This window comes from Melanostigma gelatinosum (assembly GCF_949748355.1).
Source record: "Melanostigma gelatinosum genome assembly, chromosome: 1".
NCBI classification, from domain to species: Eukaryota; Metazoa; Chordata; class Actinopteri; order Perciformes; family Zoarcidae; genus Melanostigma; species Melanostigma gelatinosum.
The window spans coordinates 11,507,974-11,529,381 of NC_136634.1; the positions used below are offsets into that span (position 1 = coordinate 11,507,974).

Consider the following 21,408-nt stretch of genomic DNA (forward strand, 5'->3'; position numbering starts at 1 on the left):
ATTCCTTGTTTTCACCCCATCATTGTTAAGTGCATTGTTTGTTGCAGTCTTCTCTTCACAACTGCTGATAGTACAGTTAAAAAAAAAACCCTGATCTCGTGGCATTAATTGTTAGATGGTGGAGGAGTCTGAAAAAAGAGCTCGACCTGTTTGTGTCAATACTGTACGCGCTGGTGTTGAATTTAATCATTTAGCCACAATAATATTGGGTGTTGAAGTTTGATTTCTAAAAGATGTTTGAAACCACTTTATTTTTACTTTGACACTGCAACAACCTGTGCTATCCTATTGATTTATAAATGCATAATAATGACGTAATACCTGAACATACCTAATAATATACATGATTCACAGAGACTGATGTGCTCTATTTAAGCACCTGCATAACTGTTTTCTGTTTGTGTTCTTTGACTAAACCAGTTTATGACTTGAGATAAACAGACATGATATTACAGTGAACACAGCTTCTTATTAATTGTAAGTGGTTGTGGGTTGGCCTTTGCGTGCTCCAAGTCCCAGCTGAAGTGGCTGGGTCATGACCTGAACTCCATGCAGCTCGGTCAGGACGGTGAATCGCTCTGACACATTAATCACTCAGCCTCCTGGGACGAAAGAAAGTAATCTGCTTATGAAACCAAAGAAATCACCTCAGGGCACTATGTACCTTTAGATACACTGTGCACACACACACGCACACATGCAGTAAATGGCATTATGTTTCCACTCCTCTCACCATAAAGTGATACAATCTTTTATTAATGGTCTGTGCTCCTGCGTTGACATGGAGACCATTTCAATGATTCATCTGAAAGGAGAGTGCCCGTTGAACATTGGGGGCTTTTTAGGAAGTTGTTTTCAGGTAGAGGCACGTCAGAAAGATATTTTTAATCATCATGTGTCTTTCTGAGATGCCCTTTTTGCCTCGGTTGGCTGTCAACAAATTCATGTTGTGTCAAACTTATTATTTCAACATTGTTTTGTATAACAGGGACATTTGACGACAGGTGATTTATAGTCAACAAATCCATCCTCATTTGCATTATAACAATTTATCCTATTTTTTTTCTCGCACTTTATTTATTAACTTTATTTCGTAGGGAAGTGGCAGACAAATACAGCACAGCACTATTGGATATTGTAAATATGTAGGGTCTCACCTAGTCACTTGGTTATTTTAAAATGCAGGTCAAGCCCGTAAACCCTTTTGTATGTCTGTTGAGGCTCCTGTAGGGCTCTATTGAGATGCCAATCTGGGCGAGGAAAAGGTTTCCGAAAGGTCATTCGGTCATTCGGAATTTCACATCTTTTCTCTCGCGCAATCACCTCAGTCTTGTAATTAGAGAGACCAGCGGGGAATAATGCAGCTGTGTTCGGTGTGAAGCAGAGACGAAGGTAGGGGGGAAAGAAAGGGGGGGAGGGGGGAGTTGGTGGGAGTGCTGTTGAATACTAACAAACTTGCTCCTTGCAACAAAAGAGCAGATGTCTTTTCTGACTCGGTATGTCCTCTCCATACAGAACCGTTTTTTAAATTTGTGGTTGGCTTTGTTCCTCCCAGTTGCTCCCTCAATAGCTTCTCAGCCAAATGATGAAACTACAAGAGGAAGCATGCTTTACAATTTGAAAACAGAAATATTATTTCCACCTTTCATTGTGTCCTTTTTGTATTTTAAGTGCACACAGCCTGATTATTTATAACTTTATTTAGATTATGCAGGATTGGATTATTTGACATACCTCAACCAAGAAATCACCTTTCTCAATGATAAACCGAGCAGTGTTTCTCTAATCCTCTACCTTGCTTTCAAAGACAGGGTTTCTATTTTATTTGTCTGCATGCAAGTGTCTGTGATTCTTCAAAAATGCATATACTGTATGTGTTCATGCGTCTGAGCACACCACAAGGATGGTGCCCCTTTAAGCTAGCAGGCACGTCAGATTGGTTAGTAATGTAACAAAGAGGAAATCATCTCAAAGTGACAGTGGCTAGCAACCATGAAGCCCTCTCACTACAGAAATGTCAGTTACATCCAGCAGCAGAGCTTGTATTTGGTCACAGAGAGTCACGGCGGTTAAGCGACAAGCCCAGCATCGACAGGCCTTTGTCCTAATGAAGTGCCTTTTATCGGCAGCCTGAGTAATGCCATGGAGGAGAGTGCTGCCAGTGACACCTCTACTCGCAGAGGAAGGAGGAGTGAGACGGCCAACCCTTGAACTTTGTCGCACTCCTCCTGAGCCATTATGTGAGACTCGAGTGGCCATCAGATCAGACCTCAGCTAACATGTGATTCAATCATTGTCATGGATAGGGTTCTGTATCTTTTTAAGATTTGAATATCGTAATTAAAGAAAGACATTCTACAAAACCGTATTCCATTTGTATGTAACACAAATGTGTATGAAAGCTTTAATGAGCAAAGTTTCCCAGTTTAGATGAGAAAATATCTAATCAAATAATCAGTAACAAGACTATTGATATGATTAGGCTTTATTGCTGATACCTACCTACAGAGTTTTCACTTGATACTACAGACACATTATAGGTGGTTTTATCCAGCTATAGAAATGATAATGTGCATCTTAAATCTGCATTCTTTTTTTTTTGGGCCATTTTAAGGAAGGGCAACAGGCTATAAACACAACAGGGACATATTATCAACCTCTGAAGTTGATACAGATGTCTATTTACAGATCCACAGAGTATCATGAGCATTTGCTGTCATGTTTCTGGCTCCCTGATGAACATAACTTTAATATTCACTCTCTTTCTAGCTCTGGTCTCTGTCATGGTGCTTTTTGTTAAAGATTGTTTCATGTTTTAGTCACAAAATCCTCTCTTCTGGTTTCTTGTCTAGTTTTATTTCCTGCCTTTCTTTGTTTCCCATCTGTGTGATTATCTGCCCCGCCCTCATTACGTTCACCTGTCATAGAGCTGAAGGGAACTGCAGAGTCGGGTGGGACTTTCCCATTACACAATCATTTGACCCATTGTTCATGTAAAAATGTGGATAAGTGCAGCTTTAACAGATGCATGGACATACAGTAACTACATCACCGTGTGCAAATAGATGAGCAATACTCTACATTTAGAAAGAAATACTTTCCATTTGATAAAAAGTAGCTTTTTACAGTTGCCTCCCAAAGTGCCCAGTGAGACTCCTCATGGGCGTTTGTGCTGACTGACCCACTAAAGCGATCCTCAAAAATACAAATCCCCACGAGCCAAGTCTGTGATGTGGTATGTGGGCATGACGTCTCCCTGGCATGGAGAGAGACGGTGAATAGTATCAGCACTGGAGTGGTGCTAGATTTAACATTTGCTGCCTCTCTGATTCTGATGAATCCCAATCACTTTTCAACCTTATCTCATTACTAAAATATGCTCCGATGCAATGATTTAAGGTCGGAGAAGTCAAGATGCTGAAATGTCACTGACAGTTTTACCTAATTAACCATTTGAGGTACGTCATCTCCCAAAAGACATGTCAGTTTATGATGTCCAGTCTTGCTAATTTACTTAAAATGTTGTCTTTTAGTTGTTTCAGATATAATGGTACAGTTTAAGAGTCTTTAGCAGTCAGACTTGATTCTCGCCCTTCACGGTGACTGACACAGACTTGCACTGTGTGATTAGTCAAAGACCTGTCGCTTATTACTCTACCTGGCTTCGCTGCATTGATGCAGTTGTAATCATCGCTCATGCTAATTGTATCTGCATCCCTCGTTAGTGTGTGAAGCTCTTCCAAAGCGAAGGCAATGAATTATGGTTGAAGAGCAGCTTTTAGCTTGTTTCTGTCCTGCCATTGTTTGAGAGGAGTTTAACAGTGAATACTGTTAAAAACACTGTTGGATCCCTACAAGACAGTCTGTCCCATTGATTGAAATGCTCAGCAGGTGTTATGCAGATGCATTGTTGTGAACAGGAAGCGGGGCATCAGATGCATCGGACAGTGGAGGACGCCCAGGCTTCTCTCTGTGCTGCAGTATACGCAAGTGTTTCTCCAAGAGAAGCATCCGCACGAGGTTCAGAATACAGAGTATTACTGTTTCAAAACCCCAGTGAGGTTTCAGCATATTTAATCCATCCTCTCTTTGAGCTCCTCTTTTAGCTGTGGACAGGGTTTATTCCAGACACTTCAGATAGCTCTGACTGTGTATTAATATTGGATGAATCTGAGATATCTCTGGCAGGGTTTAAAAAAAAAAAAAGCTGAAGCATATCCTGCTAGCAGCAATTGTTTCTCATGTTTGAACTCATGTTTTGTTGAATCTTTTCTTGGCTACATATTCAAATATGTTTCGGATTTTTGTTTTTGTGAGCACACTTGCTAAATTTGAGTTTTTCTCTTCTTTTACAGCGAGATGCAAAGGGACAGTATCTGTTTGACCTCATCTGCCACCACCTCAACTTGCTGGAGAAAGACTATTTTGGCATCAGATATGTGGATCCAGACAAGCAGCGGGTAAGTGTGTGTAAGCATGACAGAGGACCACAAATTGATGCACAATACAATATAGTGCACAAGTTTATAATGTGTGTGTTTTGTGTGAAGCTTCCAGATTTGGTACCATTGTTGCTGGTGAAAAGGAATCGTTTCATACTTCGGCTGTGCGGGTATAGGCCTCATTCTGATGTTCTGCTTTAGCTCCAAGATAAAAGCTTCCTGACTCCAGCTTTGTATTTAACTCACAGAGTGGCATCAGTCTTCTCATCAAAGTATTTCCCAAAATGTTGAGCTAATACTTCATAGTCTGCAATGGGATAAAAAAAAATAAAGCATTGTTGATATTTCAAACAAAAATGCGTAGTTTGTACTCGTCTTGTTAGACCCAGTTTTAAAATGACAAGTTAAAAAAATATGTCGAAGTAGAGCCACTGCTTCCTATGTTTTAAAGGTCGAGGTGGTTGAATGTGAACTCAGAATGACTTTGTGCGCACAGATCTCTGTTGCTTTGTGTCTGAATAGAAAACTCATGAGTGGCTATACTTTTAGCCACTTGGAAGAATGAGAATGTGGGACAGAGTGAAAAGTTGTGTTCTTCAGTTTCTTTTATTCACGCCGCCTCTTAGACGGACTGTTGTTTCATCCGGCTCTTCTGTTGGGAGGCATGTCGTAGCACTGCTTGACTCATGAAGTATTCACATGTTCACAGATCATGTTGTAGTCCTGCAGACAAGAGCAAAGTCCTGCTGATGCTGCATTTCCTATGCTGTCGCTCAGGACTATTTCGGTTGGTTGTTGCTGTGGGTGGGTTTGGTTTGGCGAGAAGGAAACCTGCGAGAAAGATGGATAGAATATGCTCCCAGAGAGAAAGAAGAATCTGGCCGAAGACACCGTGTGACTGTCTAATCAGCCTTCGTGCTGTAACAGTATCTCAAGAGATCTCCAGTCTTTCTTTTCAAAAGAATACCACACACATTCTTAATGTTCCATGCCGCTTCCGCATATTGATTTGCATTCATCTGTTTTTTTTTCCAATGCAGCACTGGTTGGAGTTCTCAAAATCAATTGCAAAGCAAATGAAATGTAAGTACTTTGAGTTTATAATTTTTTAAATGTTGGAACACGAGATCTGGACTTTTATCCAGATCATTTTACTGTTTTACAACTGAAAATGAAACAGTGCAAACGCTGATCACTGATTAATCAACATCAAATATTTGCTGGTGATGAAATGTATCTAATTTGCTCTGTGCTTAATGTTAAGATTTCTTTTCTTTGGAGTACTTTCATTTTATGCTTTTTTCCACAACATTTGAGAGACAAGAGTATTGCACTTTTTACTCCATGGGGATGAATCTGCCTCTGTCGGAGTCTTAAAACAGCCTTGCTGTCTCCGTCCATCTCCTGTGGATGATGTGTGATCTCGTGCAATGACAGGATTCCTGTCTGCTTCTTCAGTGTTTTTTTGTGCGTTTCCTCCAGGTCAGCCTCCATTCACCATGTGTCTGAGAGTCAAGTTCTACCCTCCTGAACCCGCTTATCTCAAGGAGGAAATCACTCGGTATGAACTCCCGTTGTTGTTTTCACTTCAGATGAATTGATAAGTACTCTTATACTGCTACGGTGTACCTTTTTGTTTCAGTTTAAAAGTAAGGAAGATAGACTGCCATCATTTGATGAACCTGTGAAAAGCAGCTGTGCTTCATCCTTTTCGATTTCCTTTTTGTTTCTGATTTTCCTGCAGCACACATTTAACACAGAGCCAACATGTGGCTTTCTAAAACATTATTTATGGGCTTGCATATTTAAAATGCCTGAGTACTTAACTGTCTAAAACATTATGATAAATATTACACAGAGCACAGTTTGCAGGAGGACTTGTGAAGCAGCGAGGAAAGTAAATAGAGTATAAAAAGAGTATTTTTTGAGTTTAAAGTCACAGATTTCTGATTAAATAGCAGAAAGGTAAAAGTGACGAATTAAAAGCATGAAGGTGACTGAGTTTGCACTGCCTTTAGTTAATGAAACGGGGCCAGCTGGTATATCTGTGCATTCATCACTGACTGGGAGAGTAGGCCACTCTCTGAATGAAGGGCTGGAGGTTGGGGGGTGAGGAGGAGAGAGTGACACATTATGATGAGAGTGGAGAGTGCGGACCACCGAGGGAGGGAGAGGATAAATAATCAATCACATACAAGGCTCATTCAGTGGGTACTCCCTCTCATCATATTGTGCAAGGATTTTTTTTGGACAGCATGTTGATGTCAAATGAAAAGGCAGCTTTTCCATAACATATGGTGATGCCTTTCGTGTTGTAGGCCTTTCTCACACCCGGCATTTTGACTTGAAAGCATTAACGATGGCTAAAAACTGCTGATGTGTTTCGGCTTTAAGCCTTCACCGTATGACAGTTTGTATGAAATTCACAGGAAAGCAGTTACACCTGTGAGATGCTCCACTGGACAAAAAAACCAAAATGCAAACAAAGAAGGCGGGAAATACTTGGGACGTTTTAGTTGATTTAACTGGGGACAATACACATTAATCAACAATGCCATTTTTACAAACCATCATTTCAAAGCATCAGCTCAACAGCTGTTTTGTCCCTTTAGTCCAAAAAAGGGATTTCAAATTAAGAGGAAATTGTTCCACCTTGCACTGTGAAGGCGAAATAATGTGATATGTTTGTGAGTGCATGTTTTGTATTATGCAGATATTTTGTAATACAGTCAAAATATGCAGCCATCAGCAGGCATCAGCACTAAATGGCTAATTAATTATACCCATATATTGTACTCGACGCACCTTCAAAAGGGTCTGTTGCAGAGTAAACAAGGTGGGGAATGTAAGCAGCTTTTTAATGCATCTCTCCGTGCAGAAAACATTATTATCCTTTGTGGAAATGCCCTCGATGGAAAGCAGGTCTGCTGGCTGATTGTGAAAAACAACAAGTATAACAAGCCCACCTCCAACAGTGATATTAATTATTGTCATCATCACCATCGTGATATTTGCTTCACATATTGTATCAGAAAATATTTCATGCTTCAGGAGCTGATTGGTTGGGCGAGTCTGAAACTAGGCTGGAGGCTTTACGAGAAGCACAGCGTCAGTAGCAGCTTTCCCTCAGGGCCTTCCTACCCTCCTTTCCCCAAAACAAAACCCTCATTTCAGCTAAATCAAAAAGAAATATTCAAAGCACCCATAGGGAGCATGAAGTCAACAGCCCTTGAGGTTTATCAGGTTTGTTCTTTTGCTGCTCCTCCTCCTTACTATTTTCATTTCACTGAGAAGTGTAACTGGATGACTGAGTGAATATCATCAGTATTCTCTTAAGCAGGCCTGTCAGATCGTCTGACGTGATTTCTGTCCTTTCCTCTTAGATATTTTGTCTTCCTGCAAATCAAGAGAGACCTCTACCACGGTCGGCTCTTGTGTAAAACCTCCGACGCGGCCATGCTGGCTGCACACATCCTTCAAGGTAACGGAAGGTGACGGATGGGAATGACTTGAGCCGCTTCGCTCTGTGTCCTGCGACCTCTGTGTTACCATGCCCTGTAGCTCACCGGTCTGATGCCGGTCTGATGGACTGCCTGGTCAGCTCCTCCTTGCAGAGAGAAATCGGCATCAGGGTCATCCGAGGGAGTGCAGTGTGGCATGAAGGAACACGAATAATCCTGGCCATGTTTACCCTGCAAAAGCAGCACTGTGCCGGAAGCTGCGGGCATCGTTTTAACTCATGTGCCCTGAATGTTTGTGAATCTTTCAACATTTCACTTTTTCTGATCTTCCCTCCAGCTGAGATCGGAAATTACGACCCTGGGAAGCATCCTGATGGTTACAGCTCCAAATTCCAGTTCTTCCCTAAACATTCGGAGAAGCTGGAGCGCCGGATTTCAGACATACACAAGAGAGAGCTGATGTAAGTGCCAAAATATAAAAACAATCAATACCTCTTGTTTTCACATACCTACAGATCAAGCTCTTATAAAGGCTGATCAAACAGCAGATTTCCACTGACATTTATGTAATTAAGTGCAGTAATGTGGCACCATTTTCTTGTATTGGGTTGGCCAGATAGATTATTGTCGCTTATTTGAGCAAATAGCGGAGGAAAAGCGCTCTCTTCTCCACTCTAACAACTCATAACCTGCCCTTTATCATCGTTAATGGTGATGGTTCCCAGCTATAACTGGAAGAGCAGCAGAACACAATAATAAAAGTGATCAGACAGAGCGGATCCATACACACACACACACACACACACACACACACACACACACACACACATACACACAGACACACTACTCTCTCAGGCAGCAGTTGAGCTGCTGAAGGGTTTCCTTCACACGTTGATCCATCCACCTCCCCCAACTGATTCATATTTATACGAATATAAATAATTTATTATTTCTAATGTAAATGAGTCGCTGTTTTAATGAGGTACAGTGAGACACAATAGAGGTAGAAAGACATCAAGTCCAGTTTTGATGCAGTAAGAGCAGAACGACAAACGCCATGAGACTCTGCTGCCCACTCGTGGTTTCTTCTCTCTGCTTCACTCTGAATACTCACATTGATTTGACAGCCTGAATGAAACAAGAGTTGACGTGGCGATAATTACTTGCTCTTTAAAAATATCCTGATTTGCCTCTGCTGGTCTTATATTAACATTTGATCTGTATAACCTCTGTCTACCTCGTTCATTCTCTAAATGAATGTATTCATTTGTTTGTGTCAGAAGTGTTTTTGGCCTTTCAAAACTTTTGTGTTGCATTTCTTTATGCTTATGGTGGACTGACACAGATGCTCGGTGTGTTGTTGCTCTCCCTCAGTGGACAGACACCTGAAACATCAGAGCGAAATTTCCTCCAGAAAGCCCAGATGCTGGAGACATATGGTGTTGATCCACATCCATGCAAGGTTTTTCAAGCACTGCTGTACTATTTTTAGACAGTAAACAGTTCTGTGCAATATGAACATTGAAACTTATGGGACATACACCACACGCTAAAACACTAGTCTCTTCATTTACGTGTTATTCATGTTAAATGTGTGCGTTCAAGTTATATTTCAGAATTGTTCTCTCTCAGGATGTGTCTGCGAACCCGGCTTTCCTCGCCTTCACGCCGTTTGGTTTTGTGGTGCTTCAGGGAAACAAGAGGGTTCATTTTCTCAAATGGTGAGTCAAATGTGCAACGTTGTCCGAATGTGAGCCAAAGACGGCGCACTAGCTGGATGTAAATAGACAAACACTGTACTGCAAGCCTTAATATGACCTGGTTTGACATGCATGCCCTATATGCAGGGCGTTCTACGTAAAACAGCATGCGCACTACAACTGGTTGTACAGTCACACTCAACAAAGCTCATCCGTCTGCCTCTACCTGTGACAAGAGCCCGCGGCTAGCATGTGCACAGATGGCTAATTACACCAGCTTACACCCACGGATTTGAGTCAGCAAGATGCTTTAATGACGAATTGAAAATGTATACAATATGGTGCATTTCTATTTTACATTTCAGGGTTTTGTCTGTTTGCTTTTAACTGAAAAAGGTTCCTGTTCCAGTAATGAAGATGTACTCTCTGTTGTACTGGCTTTGTTTGTTTAGCGTTCGGGTTACCCTCATTCTCCATTCCCAGTCTGCAGGGAATATTATCAGTTCTTTGTTTTGTCAGCCAAACACAGAGCACCGTGGCTGTTTATGTCATCTCTAAGTGGTTGTCGTGAATATTTAATGAAGCTGTGGCTTTCGGTTTCCGCTTTCTGTATGTGTGACTGTTTTGCCTGGACAGGAACGAGTTGACCAAACTGAAGTTTGAAGGCAAGACGTTCCACGTATATGCAAATCAGAACGAGGTGAGCGCATGACTTTTTGGATGTGGGGACAAAACTAAGACAAAAAAAACCACAATCTACATGCACTGCTGTAAGTTACATTTCCCTGCACGTTCTGTCATTTTAAACGTGCAGGACAAAAAGATCATCTTGACGTACTTTGCACCCACACCGGAGGCATGCAAGCACCTTTGGAAGTGCGGAGTGGAGAATCAAGCGTTCTATAAGTGAGTCCACAAACTTCTTCATTTAATATGAATGTTCTTCTGATTTCCCCGCACTGTCGTGATTCAGTTCCCTGCTGTACAGGGTACCGTCACAGTACGCTGGTATCCTTAAAATCCCCTTCCCTCTGGGTTGTTTTTGTCGGCGGGAAAATGAGGTGTGGGTTGCATCCGACCTTTTTATTGAATGAGTGTGCGCTGGCACGAGACTGCAAGCACTTCACCCACGCCCTCTGAAACACAGCTCCCCCGTGTCAGCCATGAATAATATTGCGGGTCCCCTCGGTTCTCTCTAACTAAAGCAATTCAAAGAAGCAGCCTGTGGGCTCAGAGAGCAGGGAGCAGTGGGGTAGTGAGTCGGGCTGATGCCTCAGGTGATTTTGGGTGCGTGGGGGTCGGCAGATGCAAATAGAAGGGCACGGGGAAGGGCAGAGGTATTGGAGTTAATATGATGTGTCCTTCTGATGAGCCTCTGAAGTGGAAGATATTTTATCAGCCTCCCACTTATTAAATTCTTCCCGTAATAAGGAGTCTGGGGAACTAAGAGGCAAGAGCAGATGTGATCTAGATGTCTTTCCGAGAAGCACACATCTCTTGAAAGCAAAATGAAACATTAATGTCTCACTTACTATGACAATATAAACATATTGAATGGAGCCGTGTTGAGGTTGCAATGCCTACACTGCGAGGAGTGGACATGCATCATTTAATAGCAGCGTATTTGATCCTAGCTTGTGCGTTGTTCTGGGATTCAGAAAGCAAGAATTGCATACACGCTTCAACACTAAGATCATATTCGGAGTATATTATTGCGATAATGTGTGGGGTGTTGTTTATGTTGTAAAAGTTCATATTAATAGGTTTTCTTTCCTGTTTTTCTTGTTTTCGGTGCAGTAGGCTTCATTTTTCTCTCTTTTTTTCTTGTTCCGTCAGGCTTGAGAAGTCGAGTCAGGTTCGCACGGTGTCCAGCAGCAACCTGTTCTTCAAGGGCAGCCGTTTCCGTTTCAGGTAGAGTACACGACAAGACAGTGTGACTGATGGCAGGGAGGGGAGGACACTGCAGAAACCCCCCGGCTGGAAGCGGACAGAAGTGTTCCCGGAAGACGTGGCCTCCTGGCCTTCTGTGCTGTAACGTCAGCGTACTTCTGCCCGGCGGATAGGACTGACACCTCACAAGAGGACACAGAGGGGAAAATGAAGGGGACTGATCACATGAGGCATTATCACCTTGTATGAGCTAAAAAGCTGTACTATGACCAAGACATTGTCCTTTATTAAAGGACCAGTTCACCCAAGGGATTAAACAAAAAGCATGCCTCACTTATCTTTCGTGGTATCTAGCTTGATGGGATAGTTTTGTTTTATTTGCTCAGATTTTGAGATATACATCTGCATTTTTGCCTCTGGGGGTAAATTGAATTTTCTTCTGCTCTGCGTTGAAAAATGAAATTGTAACATGTGTTTGCAGAAACACCGTTCAGGTTTCTCTAGATAATCCACGAACCTGAAGAATTTCCATTGACTTTCCTTTGCTGGGTGGTGGCAGAATATTGATATCTCAAAACCTGTTCAAACCAAAACCACTTGAGGTATATTATGTAATTCATACATGGAGACTGTATATGAACTGAAATCACAAGCCCAGTCAGTTTGCTGTTGAGTTTACTGTTGAAGGGCAAACCATGATCATTGTTTTGATATTCTTTCCTGCAAGTCTGTGTATGCATTTTGTCTGACTGGTGGTAATTCAGTTACACAAAGCTGAATTCACCGGGTTAATGCAATCATGATGCTCATGCACTGTACTCCACTGCAGTGATGGCTTTCATTGCATTGGGTGACACCAAGATGCCTGGGTCTGTGTGTGTGTGTGTGTGTGTGTAACTCATCCTGAGCATCGTGTCTGTGCTTTATAACAGTGGACGAGTGGCAAAAGAGGTGATGGAGCAGAGTGCCAAAATCAAACGCGAACCTCCAGAAATACACAGGTAGAGTTGTAAACTCAGGAGAGGTCAGAATGTCCTCCATCCGATTTTTTTTAGTTAATTTTCTTCCATTTTCTTAGGCACCAAGCTACTGTAGATGTCTTTATACCAGCAGCACCTACTCGCTACAGTATGAGTTACCTCTGCTCGTAGCTGTTTCTGTGTGCAGTGACGTTTGTGCCTTTTGTTGTTTTTCTTTGTCACTGCAGAGCTGGCCTCGTGCCCAGCAGAAGTTGTCCATCCATCACCCACGGGCCTCGCCTCACCAGTGTACCGCGCACGCGTCGGAGAGCTGTGCACATATCTATTATGGAGGGTAAGAACTTAGCTTCACCCCCCTGAGCTTCAAGAGACCTAAGCAAGCAACAAATCACCTACCTGCCATGGAAGTGCTGAGAGCAAACTTATGTTTTCACAAGACATTTTGTGTTCAGTAGAGGCCTCACAGTGAGTGTGTTATTGTTTACACGTCATCCTCGGGCCACTGAAACGCGTAGTTTGTCGTTTCCGAAGCAGTTACGACCCGAGTCTTCAGATATAATTGTGGTTGATGCGTTACAACTGGCTGGTATAAAATCTCAAATGGCTCAGGGAGCAATTAGTCCTATTTGTGTGAACTCCTATTTGTATGAGAAAACACACTTCTGCACACACACACACACACGCTGTAACTTGAGCCATTTGGCCCAGTTCATGCTTACAGCGCTAGTGGGACATGCTGCAGGTGTGTGCGTCAGTCAGCCTACTCCACTTAATGCAACAATGGAGAGTTTTAGAGCTGTGGGTGTGTTTGAGTGATTGTGTGTTTGGTATGCAAACACAGTGGCAGCAAGAGTCACTCATTCCACCCACCTGCAGGCTATTGGCCCTGAACAGGTGGCCTTACTTCCCTTTGCATGTCCTGCATGGCTGTGGTTAAAACCCACTCGTGAGACCCTTTGACCCTGCCTTTCAAGTTCATACTGTATGAGATAAATGGAGGTCAGAGGCAGGTGTACTGTGTATATTGAGGCTCTTCTTCTGTGGGTTCAAGAGAGCCATATGAGCTTCCCACCCCCAGTGTGTGCTGACTGGGTGTCTTCCAGTGGTATTAATACCCTGACTGAAAATAGCCTGAGTCTTCTACTCCATGTATGTCACTAGCCTGGGTGGGGCCAAATCAGGCCAGGCCAATGGCGACGAGTGTAGCGCTGTTGCAGAAAGCCACCGTTTTGCCTCACACACTGCTCTCGGCAAACCGCAACGAAGGCAGAACCCCTCGGCCTAACACACACACACAACGAGACTGTGGCCTGGACTCCGGGACAGGGACCATAAGGACGGGATACACACGTGCATGCCGCAACCATGGTTAAGTGTCTGATCCGTATCACTACCCGGGTGAACGTCCACCTGCGTATGATCAACCACTGCTACCGGGATGTAAAGGTTCGCGTGCTGAGCCTGGGGCCTCGTATGCTGGGCAAGGCCCTGGGCGTCCTGCCCCTTTATCCTGCCCTGATGGGGCAGCAGGAGTCTGCCAGCGGCACCGCTCTACCTGGCACTCCGCTGCCCTGCGTTCAGCCCAGCATCCCTCCAGGTAAACGTCACAGAGCCAGCCAGGGATGTGCTTTACATGGACGTGCCAATGGCTTTCTCTATTTTAAATCAGTCGCCGTCTCAGCAATGTTGGCACGGAGGGATCAACGCCATTCCTGTGGTTGTCTGTGCCTCCTGGAGGTTTTCTTCTTGGTGCCTTTGTGACTCTTTATAAAGCAGCTATGTTTGGTTCCAACCAGTATACAGTATTTCAACAGGTTTGATGTGTTTGGTGTATACGTTTCTTTTAAAAGTTAGTGCTTCAAATTAAAAGCGGTGCTTTTTCTGCTTGCTGCCTCACTTTATAAGCATAATGCAGGATGAACTGAGGCAGATCAACACTCAGTAAAGATGGCTGCTGACACTCACCCAACCGTCATGTCTCCTTCTTATCACTTGACAGGAGTTTCATGTCAGCAGAGGCTTACACACTGGACATAATTGGTTCTGCTTTTCCTGCAGTTTTCAAAAAAGTCCTTTTCATGATTTGCTTCTTCATCGAAAGCTGAATTTGAATCCCTTCCCTTTATATCGTGACGGTGTAATGTTGCCGCTTTGAGTCTCTGCAGAATGTGATATCGTCAGCAAGGCTCAACCGCAGCTCATCGTCACTGACATGTACACTGCAGTGAGGCTCTCGCATACTGTTCTGTTACTTGTACTGCAAAAGGACCAGTAGAGTTTACAGTAGCAGTAAATATCTGTCATGCCTTGAAGCATCGACAGTTGCATAAGACCACTGTTGGCAATGCTGCAAGTCAATGAGCATTGTTGTTTTGTGGCAATATTGGATTCCTGTATGATTTTAGGATCAATCTTGTGGAGTACCTTGATTTGTTAGGTGTATTTCATTTAGATGAATTCAGCCAAACAACATTTTGTTGATCCATAAACATTTTTTTTTCTTTTCTCACAATATCAGATTACAAATACTGTCATAGAAGATTTTATCTGGATGGCTCACTCCAATGCAAGCAGGCTGGTTATACTTTTTCCAGAGGCATTAAAGCTTTTCTCTCAAGTCTTCTTCAAATAACACTCACATGCCGTCAAAGACGGTAAGCCTCATACACAGAGTATAACATGTACACATGACATCTTTTGCAGTTCTGTCCATCCTTGGAGAAGGATCCCTCCTCTGTTGCTCTCCCTACGGTTTCTTCCTCTTTTCTCCCCGTTAAAGGTTTTTTTTGAGGGAGTTTTTCCTGTATCGACGTGAGGGACCCTGGACAGAGGATGTCACATGTGTACAGATTGTAAAGCCCTCTGAGGAAAATTTGTGATTTTGGGCTATACAAAACAAACTGAATTGAATTGAATAATTATTTAACTTCACCTGAACTTTTGCGATGCATTTTACAGTGAACCATGACTGTGGCTTTTGTCCCTCATCTCTTCAATTTGAATTGCATTGGAATGGGACGTCCTCTCAGCCAGTATGGACGAAGGATGCCAGTGTTGTGACAGAAAGAAATCTCAACATATCCTTATTGTAATCCTAATTTAAGAATGAGCCTGGTGGTTTGTATTTGTGTTTCAAGCCATGAGGCTCTGAGAAGAATATCAAGCATCCTAACACGAGCTTTTAAAACAACGGTACATATTGAGAAATCTAATATTCAAAGTGCTGTAACCTCTAGAGTCTGTTTGGAGATTGGGGCTCTGAGAGTGCAACTTTATCTGGAAGCAGGCTTGGTGTAAAGTATACTTCATCTTAATGGGTTTGTACACTGCGTTTATTGAATAAGCTCTACACGTCCAGTGCAAGTGGAACATGATGATTTCTTCCATTAAAGATGATTATTAGGCATCACATCAGTTTAGGAGCATTCTGCAATGACAATACTCCCGCCTGTGTCTGACTCTGGGGAAAGCATGGTCAGATTTCTGCTCTCAGGGTAGAGACTGTGTGTCTGCTCTGTGACAGACCTCTGCTGGACAAACGGCAGAATAGACCTTCCAGCATTTAGAAGTGCAGCTACAGCAGTATATTGTGTCAGTGAAGGCCAAGTTTAGATTAAGAATGGCCACATCATGTCAGTAATTATTTTTCATGTTGTGAAATGTGTGTAATGTTCCTTTCTTCCTGTCTGTTTCCCTCCTTCTCTTCCTCCCTGAACCACCACACAAGGTCTGGAGTCATTGCGTGACAGTGCCCACTCTACACCGGTGCGTTCAGTGTCCCACGGGGAATGCTTCATGCCGCGCTCCCGGAGCCAGGCCACAGATGCCAGCGAGAGGACTGCGGTGATCTCGGACGAGGCCTACAGCCCGTCTGACAGCGTCCTGCCCACCCCGGTGGCCGAGCACAGCATGGAGCTGGCCGTCTCGCGCCAGGTCAACGGGGCGCCCTGCAGCATTGAGGAGGAGAAGGAGTCGGAGGCAGGCACCCCCATGCGCGGGGAAGTGGGTGATTTTGGTGCGCAGGAGGGTGCAGGGGGGGACACGGCCCTCAGCGAGGTGGAACAGGTGAATAAATTTGTCTTAAGTGTCCTCCGTTTGCTCCTTGTGACCATTGGACTCCTCTTTGTCTTGCTCCTCCTCCTCATCATCCTCACCGAGTCAGAGCTTGACATTGCATTTTTACGTGATATCCGCCAGACCCCCGAATTTCAGCAGTTCCATTTCGAATACTTTTGTCCCCTCAGGCGGTGGTTTGCCTGCAAGCTCCGCTGGGTGGGCGGGTTGCTCATTAACAAGGGAGAGTGAGGTCGTAGAGGTGGTAGAGTTCGTAAGCCCGTTCGGGGGTCTGAGATGACGGTTAGGACTCCGGAGTGATGGAGGGCAGCCTCGTCCCAACATGAACCCTGCTTCTCTCATCATCCTCCTGCAGACAGTCAGCTTGACGTACTGTTGCTGACGTACCACTCCTGGTAACACCGGGCCAGGATCTCTCCTCCCCTTCTCCACTTTGAGTTAACCCCCCTACCCACCCAACCACCTCCTCGTTTCGCTTCTTTTCTTTTTTCTACAAAGCCAGAGGACACCTTTTTTATTCATTTTTTTTTTATTTATTTCAACTCATTTCAGGTATTTTATTTTTTCAAATAACACAAAGGAAAAAAATTCAAACTGAAATCAAAGAACTGAAGAAGTTCATACAGTTTATTTTTAAAGAACAGAAGATTTCATTGCAATGGTTGAAAGTTGCCTTCATTATTATTTATTGCTTTTAAACATGTGTTTGCATCAGGAAATGAGAACAGAAGAGCAGCACTCGAGGAAGTTGATTTGTCTTTAAAATAAAGATGGAAGTGAGTTATGTTAGAGGTAATAGGCCCTTTGCTGTGAAGTATATATGAGGCAAAGTAGGATAATATCTTTTGATATTGGTTCATCCCCATCAGAAGTCAACGAGACACAGCACAACAGCATATTCACCTCAGCAGGAAAACAAACAGAACAGTTTGAAGGGACTAATGGTGAAGGTTTATGAAACAGAGAGCAGATTACAAAAGGCCTTTTTTTAGAAGATGTTGATGACTGAATTTTGTGGATTGTTTAAAGACACAATTAGCTTAAGTATACCCTGGTGTACAAAGTAAACTGATGAAGAACAAAGTTGTTTTTCTAAGATTTATTTTAGGGATACAGTGAAATAAACCGTGGTGTTATGTGACCCAGTAGTGTCAGATGCGGTTAGAGAAATATTCATGAAAAGCAAAGATTTGCTGGCACCTATAGATGATAGTTTCTAGATAGATGTGCAATGCTCATGGTTTAAATAATTACGTACTGTTGAATGTGCTCATTTGTTCAGTTGTTCTGTTATTTCTCCTGTTCATTTGATTTGCATTTTTCAGCAAGTTGAAATTCGATGAATTTCAATAATGTCCTTGTATGAAAAGTTAATGATTCATTTTGGTTTAATATCAACCTTGCTCCTAGGTTTATGTAACATACTATATTATTATTAGAATAAGAATAATGATGTACTTTTTGTACAAATTAGTTTTTTTCCTAATATATATTGACAGGTTTTCCATGTATATTTTAACAGAACTGAAATGTTATTTTGTTATTGAAGATTAAATTATACCTTTTTTAGAGCTGTGTTTCAAGTCAGGTCAGAGCCATTTATGGAAATGTTGTTGTGTGGACTAAAAAACAGGGTTTTTATCCAGATCCACTCAACGCTGATCACACATCATCTCTCCACCAGCAGTGAATCAGCCCTCAGTGTGCGTGCAATTTGAATGATCATTTTAATGAACATGTATTTGTACAGCATGGAATCTGAAGATCTCATTATACCACCACAAATACCAAATAATCCAAAAGCACATTTTCACCATTCATTCATCATTTACCATGTCTTATTTTACTTGAAGAGTTTGGAGAGGTGACTGCGAGCCAGACCGATACTGCATGTTGTGACTTGTGACCTTTCCTCACACTGAAACTCATTTAAAAAAGTAGGAAGCAAAACTAGAGCTGAAACGACTGACGGAAATGGCAGATATTTTGATCGTCCATATTGCCATATTTCAAGAAAAGATTTTCTGGTCAACTTTCTGGTTTCAGCTCTTCCAAAATATTTTTCAGATCTCTGCTGTTTCTCATTGTAAATTAAATATTTTTGGGTTTGGGACTGTTGGATGTAAAAATATTATTATTATTTTTTTAATGTAATAATTAATCAGTCTAGAAAATAATGGGCAGATTAATAGATAATGAAAATAAACAAAACATTTGGTTAGTAGTAAATTAAGAATAAACAATTAAATGAGACCGGAAACACAAAGTATTTGGTGGAAGTCTGCTCGACAAACTGCAGGATGGAATGATGACATTTTCTGAGGTACCTTGCATACATTTTTTCTAAATTATGTACGATAGTTACTTCCTTCCCTTAATTATCAGCCAAAATAAAAGCAGATCCCAATATACCGGTGACAAGCCGACATTGACAAATAATATAATAACATAATAATATAGATGTGTCGGTCAGGTTCTAGACTCTTCAGCCTCACAGCTCCAGGAAGCAATAACTGCCACGGCTGCTGGATTCTGGGTAAAATCAGTTTTTTGTATTGCGTGTCTACCTCCTGCCCCAAGGTGTTACTGTGTCTGTATGTAGGAATGGAGACAAGATTCAAGGTGGTAGCTGTGAAGGTTTAGACCGAGAGGAGTGATGCTGAAAGGCAAGAAGGACTTGGAGGAAGGAAAAAAGAAAGATAGAGAAGACTTGAGGGATGTCAAAGGCCTCTGAAAGGTTCTCAGAAAGTGGGATTAATGAAACCATTTGGAAAAGGAAGGCCTTCAGTGACTCATCACTCTAATGGCTGTACAGGGTTGCTTGTTTTTAGCCTGCTGTTTGACCAGCACCTGCTCCACTGACGGCCTTCTTTGTTTGCGTCTGTGTAATCCGAGCGCGTCACTCCTTGGCTAAATTGTAGTCCTGACCACAGAGTAGCACGCACTTCGGCGTTGTGGCTGGATCCACTCCTGCAGCTCATTATCCTTCAATTATCCGTGGTGGAGGGAGCAACACTAACATGTCCCAGCATGATGCCAGAGGAAATATCACATCATTAGAGCTATGTTGGCAATAAACCTGTCCTACATACAGTGTAGGGGCTTATTTATGTCAAGTAATAATTTGTAACTTGGATACATCCAATAAATAGCAAAGATGAAGCACATTTCCTAACGGGGTGGAGCAGGGTGAACGGGTTGACTTGTGTTGTGTGTGCATATTCATACTTTATATTTATTACTTCTTTACTGACATAAAGGTCAACGTGACAGACCTGTCCAGCCAGGCTGACTGGTTAGCAGGACACATTCTAAAGGCGTTTCTCGCACATCTATGAGCGCTATGTAGCTTCAGTGGTCTCTCTGAACATGCAACAATTTAAAAAAAGAGGAAAAAGTCAGCGTTATTCAAGGAGCAATAATCAGTTGTAAGAGCAAAAAGATGTGATTTATGAAAAACCAACAAAGAGTAAGTGAAATATGTCCTGTTTCTGTAAACCACTTACCAAATTGTTAATTCATGTCTAACAATGACGTGCCCAATGAGACACTGAGTCACTGTTGCATTCATTGATAACATTTTATGAAAACCCGTTTTTCCTTAGAGACGTCTCGTGTGGATGTTTGTTCTGCTGTTCTCTTTGCTGTTTCATTGTTAAGTGACAGATTGTTCCTTGTGCCTGGATCCTAACTCTGCAGTTAACCAAAGTGACAAAGATGAAAGAACGGAGAACAAAAGACTCGACATCCCTAACAACTGTACTACAGACTACTCCATCCTTAAATCTCCCAGGCCAAGAGGGAAAAACAGTGTTCATCTGTCTTAAACATTTTGTAATGCACACTGGGCCGCCTGAAGTCTTAATGTCTTAATCCTTTGAGGGTTTCCTGTGACAAACCTGACTTTAATGTTACATTTCAGTTGCCGTGTCCTGTTTACATATTTAAGTTACTTTACTTCATGGGAGATTGCTGCGGTTTTGGCCCTGATGTGTGACTTTTGATGAACGAGTGTCATTGCCATCCATGGTTTACAAATCAGAAACAGCTGGTCCGTCCCTGAAAAGCAGCAGTGAAGGTACAGTCATGCAAATACAATGTGGTGCATTGGAAGTTGAAGCACCGATACACAGGGGATGGACTCAATAACAGAAACACCCACGTGGTAGCATGTACAGTAACAACCAAGCAACAAATCCTACATTTGTGAAACTTAAATAAAAAAATAGTATTAAGGCGGTGGCAAAGACACAATCGGGGTCACTTCTAACGTCGTACGTTGTGTTTTCTTACGGAACTTTTCTGTGGGGTGTTCTTGTTATTTAGTCTACTCTATGTTTTAACTATGTGATAACAAATAACTACATAATCAGTTTTGATGATCGTAATCAAGTGATTTATACACGTTGCTTTACCTAAATTACCTAAAGTTGCTTTACCTAAATTTCCTTCCTGGCCAAAAACCCACATGAATGAGGATGCTGCATGTAGAACTGCGGGATTGATAGATGAAAGTAGTCATAACCGAAGGCATCTTGACTTGCTCTATGTCCCTCACACAGTTGCACATACACGTCAATAAGTGTGTGTGCATAACCATGTCTGGTGGTGTGTTTTGTAGTCTGCATCTTTATCCTGGGATTGGAGATTGTTGTTTAATTACATTATGTAAAGTAAATATATATATATATATATATATATAAATCCATGTGCCAAATCCAGTTCTTGTTCAGTCTGATCAATTCCGAACCCATGTTTGTACTGTAGGTAACCTTCTGTACAAGTCAGTATAACATATTGTTTCTCTCCAATAGTCCCTTGTAACTGGTGCCATTCAATAAAACTATTCAAACTTGAAATA

The 21,408-nt window shown here is 42.3% G+C and overlaps 1 protein-coding gene across 2 annotated transcripts in view; it reads left to right on the plus strand.

Moving 5' to 3' along the window:
• The window catches only part of frmd5a (FERM domain containing 5a), a gene marked incomplete at its 5' end in the record, with an annotated part of 49,501 nt that extends 29,111 nt beyond the window's left edge, over window positions 1-20,390 (plus strand). Inside the window, 13 exons of one of the 2 annotated variants that reach the window (XM_079271920.1) lie at window positions 4,356-4,460; window positions 5,483-5,525; window positions 5,925-6,003; window positions 7,826-7,923; window positions 8,241-8,364; window positions 9,278-9,365; window positions 9,536-9,624; window positions 10,240-10,303; window positions 10,418-10,509; window positions 11,440-11,514; window positions 12,426-12,494; window positions 12,701-12,807; window positions 16,201-20,390. In XM_079271920.1, coding sequence (XP_079128046.1) covers window positions 4,356-4,460; window positions 5,483-5,525; window positions 5,925-6,003; window positions 7,826-7,923; window positions 8,241-8,364; window positions 9,278-9,365; window positions 9,536-9,624; window positions 10,240-10,303; window positions 10,418-10,509; window positions 11,440-11,514; window positions 12,426-12,494; window positions 12,701-12,807; window positions 16,201-16,778 — 1,611 coding nt within the window. In that variant the 3' untranslated portion in view covers window positions 16,779-20,390. The remainder of the gene's footprint in view (window positions 1-4,355; window positions 4,461-5,482; window positions 5,526-5,924; window positions 6,004-7,825; window positions 7,924-8,240; window positions 8,365-9,277; window positions 9,366-9,535; window positions 9,625-10,239; window positions 10,304-10,417; window positions 10,510-11,439; window positions 11,515-12,425; window positions 12,495-12,700; window positions 12,808-16,200) is intronic. The other variant, XM_079271921.1, reaches the window with a different exon arrangement.
• Window positions 20,391-21,408: the final 1,018 nt, after the last annotated feature.